The 6,007-nt window shown below is 35.1% G+C and overlaps 1 protein-coding gene across 1 annotated transcript; it reads left to right on the top strand.

The window, feature by feature from the left end:
* The first annotated feature begins 205 nt into the window (after nt 1–205).
* LOC132284875 (basic transcription factor 3-like) lies at nt 206–4,226 on the top strand. The gene is made up of 6 exons (XM_059787004.1): nt 206–344; nt 1,449–1,516; nt 3,248–3,396; nt 3,498–3,554; nt 3,763–3,801; nt 3,893–4,226. Exons 2-6 carry the CDS (start codon nt 1,449–1,451, stop codon nt 4,069–4,071), a joined length of 492 nt encoding a protein of 163 aa, XP_059642987.1. The 5' UTR covers nt 206–344; the 3' UTR covers nt 4,072–4,226.
* Nucleotides 4,227–6,007: the final 1,781 nt, after the last annotated feature.

Genomic DNA, 6,007 nt, shown 5'->3' with positions numbered 1-6,007 from the left:
TTTTATTTTAAGTCCAAGGTTTGCAACTCCATATAAAATTATTATTATTTTTTTCTTGACAACTCCATATAAATTGATTAAGGCCATACTCGAATATTTTTCTCACTTATATTCTTGACTTAAGGGTTAAGCCACACTAATCCTTCATCGAAAGTTGAAAAACAGCTGCGAAAATAGTACCGAATTAACTTTAAATCTTATACCAAGTATTTAAACTGCCTAAATTACCCTGCGACATGTGTAGTATAAAATTATTGATTTAGGGTTCATAGGTTATCCGTTCACTCTCAGGGGTCTGTCTCTCTCTCTGCCTCCGCCGCTCTCTCTCTTTCTTCTTCGCCAAGGTGAAATCCAAAATCCTCTCTCTCTCATTTTATATTTCAATGCTCTGATCTTTTAGTGATGGTTCTAAGTGATTAACGAAACATAGGATTCAGTTTGATGTCCCAAAATAGGGTTTTTATTTTTATTTTTTTCATTTTCATTTTCATTTTCATATCATAGGTATTTGTTGGTATGTAAATTGATAGATGAGAAATTAGGGTTTTGCCTATGCCCAGTTACCATGCAATATGCTACTGTATTATTTACTCTCTTGCCTTTTTTATTTATTTAAATTTTTTTTTTTCTCTTTTTGTTGTACAGATTTGTAGGTCTATGCATGTGTTTATGTTAGTATATTTAGTACTCTTAAAATTGGGGCTTTTGCCTTTTGTCTTGCTGTCAAGTAATCCTCTTTCAGTGACAATTTGCTGAGAAAGCAGCCTATTTAAAGTTCTGGGTTTGCTTAAATAGTTAAATGTGATTTAAAGTTCTGGGTTTGCTTAAATAGTTAAATGTGATTCAAAGTTCTGGGTTTGCTTAAATGGTTAAATGTGCTATTGCTCTTATGAAAGCGTGACTCATTCTGATACTGCAATTGCCTAAATTTTCTTTGATGATTATTTACTTGACTTCTTCTTGTTAAGTTCTGTTTTTATATTGTTATATCACTGAATGGACAACATTTAATACCTTCCACCCCAATTCCTTGTGTTGTGTTACTGCATTTGATGATGTATTTCTATTTATTCTTCTCATTGAAATGGCACACAAGTGGACATGTGTATTTACAGAATCTGATTTGTTATTCTTTTGGGCTGCTTTTATTTATTTATTATTAATTTATCCCGGCAAGAGACACACACCCACATGCCCAAATGGGGACTTGAACCCTCCACCTTCCACTTTGGGAGGTAGAGGAGATATCACTAGGCTAAGCAGCTTTTGGTTTTTGGGCTGGTTGCCTGATGTGACAATGGGTATGTTTACTCTGTAATGGGCAATGTGGCACTTTCGTATGTTGTGGTTTGCATATTGTTAATTTACTATTTGTTTTATCATATGCTTGATATGTAGTAGAATTGGTTCTATCTTATGTACTTATTTATTCTATTTATCAATGGTAGATGAATGTAGAGAAGCTAATGAAGATGGCCGGTGCAGTTCGCACCGGTGGAAAGGGTAGCATGAGAAGGTATGTGTTGGTCTGGAACTTAAGTAGGATTCTCTTTCACTTGAGTGAATTGTCTAATGAATTTTTTTTATGAAGCTTACAATTATTTTATATTTTTAATTAAATTATCTTTAGAATTACTGACCAAAGAAAAATTTGCTTTAGAATTTCGTTAGTTAAATATTCTGCTATGTTTCTTTACAAGACAAATATGAAAACAACCTTCTAAATCTACAATAAATTGGTTCTGTAGCATAGTCCCTTTGCTTGTTACTGAATCTGTTCAGACTTTATCATTGTGTTGTATTAATTGTTCCTTCAGAATCTGGCTTTCTAATATGGGATATTTAACAAGTTGGTGCAAGTAATAGAGGTGGTTGGTTCCTGCTGTAGGTGGCTCTGTCACCATTGGTCATCAATGTTTTTGCTTTGTCATCATCATCATCTTATTGTGTGTCATTTTCTAAGTAATTTAATGGTTTGATAATTGGTAGGCTTGAGACTTGCGCGGTGAGTGTACATGTATCATACGTAGAAACCGACATTTTTTATAAGTTGTATGTGCTGCTAATTTGCAATGGCAATTTGCCTTTGTCAGTGTACGGCAATTTGCCTTTGTCGGTGTACCTTTTGTTTCGGAGAGAAGCTGAGGGGGTGAGAAATGGTATGATTGGTAGGTCTGAAACTTGGGCGGCGAGTGTATATGTATCATACGTAGAAACCCACATTTTTTATAAGTTGTATGTGCTGCTAATTTGCCTTTGTCAGTGTACGGCAATTTGCCTATGTCAGTGTACCTCTTGTTTCGGAGAGAAGCCGAGGGCATGAGAAATTGTATGGTTGGTAGGTCTGAAACTTGTGCGGCGAGTGTACATGTATCATATGTAGAACCCACATTTTTTATAAGTTGTATGTGCTGCTAATTTGCAAAGGCCATTTGCCTTTGTCAGTGTACGGCAATTTGCCTATGTCAGTTTACCTATTGTTTTGGAGGGAAGCTGATATTTAAGTTTGGCATCTCATCTCCTGACATTTTGCTAAATAGTTTAATGGTTCAGTCATTTGCTTAATAGTTTTTGATTTTATGTTGTGGCATATATTGTTAAGAAATGGACATTTGGGTGTTAATGAAGCTTGAATAGTGAGTTTGAGATATGCACTCCATGGAGGTAGATAAATGGTGAAGTCCTCTTTGAATTGTCCAAACCAGATGTATAACTTATTCCTGGGTTTCAATTTGCTGGTTGCTGCAGGTGCTGCTATTTTATGAAGGCATAGTGCCTTTCAATTAGTTTGATTATATGTGGCAACCTAAGACCACCTGTGGGTTTGATTTCATCAATAAAGCACAATTATTTTTGTTCCTTTTTTAGTTTATCATTACTTGCACATACATCTTTCACATTCTATCACCTAGGTTATTCCTGAATGAGTCAGTCCATGTCGTCACTCTGTCTGACTCCATTCTAACAAGTCACTTGCATTGTGCCTAAAAGACAGAGAGTTTAGGTCTTCAAAATAGGTCTTATCTCATTTCAAAAAGGGTAAAGCGAAAATATTAACTCGTAAGGTTTGACATGTACCAACACACAGGCACACACTTGGTGAATCACATGAAATCTTAATTACCATGCATATATATGGATACATGGGGTGTCTAACACCTTCTCCCATGTATCATCTAAACTCCTGGCATTGTACGTCTTTTCTGCTTGTTGTTTAGTATCATTAAATCTTCGTTCTTAACCACAGAAAGAAGAAGGCTGTTCACAGGACAACCACCACAGATGACAAGAGGCTTCAAAGCACCCTGAAGAGAATAGGGGTGAATGCCATACCTGCAATTGAGGAAGTGAATATTTTTAAAGATGATGTAGTTATCCAATTCATAAACCCAAAAGGTAACAATAACACCCACCATGGTAGTAACTCCTGTATTTTGTTCATATGCATATTATCCTCTCGGGCAACTTATAACTGTTGTTTTTCTTTCCAAATTCAGTTCAAGCCTCTATTGCAGCCAACACTTGGGTTGTTAGTGGTTCTCCTCAAACGAAGAGTATGCTCTCTCTCTGCTATACTATATTGTGCTTGTCCACTTAAATTACGTCTATGGTCATATTTTGAATCCTGTCAACTGCTGCTAATCTTTTATAGGGAAAGCAGACATCACTTCTGTTTTTGGACTCATTATGTTAGCTGTACTAGTTTTAGATTTAGACTGACAAGAGATTCAATTTAATCTTTTAATTAATTTCTTTGTCCAGAATTGCAAGATATTCTGCCTGGAATTATTAACCAATTGGGTATGTGCCTTTTCTATTCTATTACTTGCATTTGTTTATTGCGTGCAGTTCAATCATGTAGAGGCAATCATGTATTTACTCCTCTTTTCAGGACCCGATAACTTGGACAACTTGAGGAAGCTGGCTGAGCAGTTCCAGAAACAGGCACCTGGTGCAGGTGCAGGCGCTGGTCCGGCAACAATACAAGAGGAGGATGATGATGAGGTCCCAGAACTTGTGGCTGGGGAGACCTTTGAAGCAGCAGCAGAGGAGGGGCATATTACTACTTAAAGAGCTGTAGAAGGATTTTGTGTCATTTCTTGTATTTGTGATGTTTTTTAGTTCAAGTATTTCGTATGATGATCCTTGTGACATACTAGAAAGTTGTTAATTTTATGTTTTGAGCGATAAAATAACTTATAATATGCCCGAGATTCCTGACATAATTGGCTGGTAAGAAATGCATGCAAATGGAAAATGACCTAGTTCAGAGCTTCCTAACCAGAAATATGAGACCTCTGGATGTTATGTCTGAGAAATGAATAATTTTGTTCTTTGCATGACATTTGTAGAGTTCCTAACCTTTTTTTTGGCATTAGAGTTCATTATTATTATTATTATTATTATTATTTTACTTAGGCTCCCTTTATTTTGACGAACTTTACATTGCAAATATTTTTCATGTAAAGTATTTGTTTATGACTTGGGGGTAATAAACACCCCTTTGGACATTTTTTAAAGAGTAAAAGGATAAAATAGACATGTTATAATTATTTTATGTCAGATTTTGCAGAAAAATAATTTGAGGGCACTTTAACATAATTTTTAAACTATAAGGATATTTATAGTACATTTTTTAAAATAAAGAATAGAAGTGGTTCTCGGGAAGTTATAACATGAAAATTTTCAATATTAGAATTTTAACCTTCAGATGGGAAAAAAGTAAATTTTATGTAAGCAAATTCAATGAAAGTGATTTAAATGGCTCTTGTTATCTTCCTCTGCACATTGCAAAGCCAAAAGATCATCTTATTTTATTTCTCCAATCCCTCGCTCTTGAGAAGTGATTTATAATTTTTTTCCCCACCCTTAGTCCCCTTATTCCAATAACACTTTGCATAAAATATTTTATGAACAACCTATGATAGTTTATAATCTTGAAAAATTTTAAGTGCATAAAACTTTTCATACATAGAGTACAATTACGGAAAATAAATACATGTGTAAAAATTTGTTCAATCCCTAATATTCTATAATATTATCCATCTCCTAGGAAAGTTGAATTTGAAATTTCACAAAATTCAACTAATATTCAAATTTCAAATTGTTCAAGTTGAATTTGAAATTTCAGTTCAAACATCAAAACAAACAAATGAACTCTTGCACTGACCCAAACCTCACAAATAGCTAACATGTTGTCCAGCAACCACGACAATATAATACTTAACTCGAGACCAAATCTTGTCACGCAAATACCCAAATGTAACTTGACGAGTGTAAACTTATTGGATTTGTCGTCATTTTTCTACTCTGTCCTAAAAATAAATAAATAAAATTTACAAAGCAGTTGAAGAATTGGAGCTCGAGCACGGTCTTTATAAGGCTCAAGCACTAACTAGCGCTCGAGCGCCATTTGGCTAAAATGGCTGAGTGTAAGGTGAAAAGACGCTTCGAAAAATCTTCTCAAAAATTTGTCTGAGTGTCAAGAGTGCTAGAGCGCTAATACAGCTCTTGAGCGCCATTTTGGGAAAAAAAAAATGGCTAAGTTAGAACAGGGGTCGAGTGCTATCAATGGCGCTTGAGCGCCCTCGTGCCTGGAAAAATGCTAAGTGCGGGATAAAAGTTAAAACAAACATTTTTGACTCTAGATGGGCGCAGATGATCCCAGAAGTCCTAAAGGCCATCCAAAAGGGAATAGAAGTCAATTTCTTCTATAAAAGAAAGTGAAAGGTCATAAAGAAGGCTCTCTTGCAATTTTTCAGATCTAGCGGTGGCTTTTAGGGTTTTGGAGTTCTCTCTGAAGACAGAAGAAGAAGATCACAAGAAGAGGAGTTGCAGTCCATGAAAATGCTTTCTACACCAACAAAGATGATATCCTCTATCTTCATGAGTAGCTAAATCTCCTCTTAGGGCATTGATGTAACCCGAATCCGAATAATATAGTTTGATTATTCTTTAACTTTGGGGATTTTACTTATTTATATATTTTAATTGCATGATTATGAGC

This window comes from Cornus florida, unplaced genomic scaffold (genome assembly GCF_030987335.1).
Source record: "Cornus florida cultivar Cherokee Brave unplaced genomic scaffold, ASM3098733v1 CherokeeBrave_3.0.0_Hap2_Chr11, whole genome shotgun sequence".
Classification (NCBI taxonomy): domain Eukaryota; kingdom Viridiplantae; phylum Streptophyta; class Magnoliopsida; order Cornales; family Cornaceae; genus Cornus; species Cornus florida.
The sequence above is the reverse complement of the archived record's forward strand: the minus strand, read 5'-3'. Positions and strand labels throughout refer to the sequence as shown.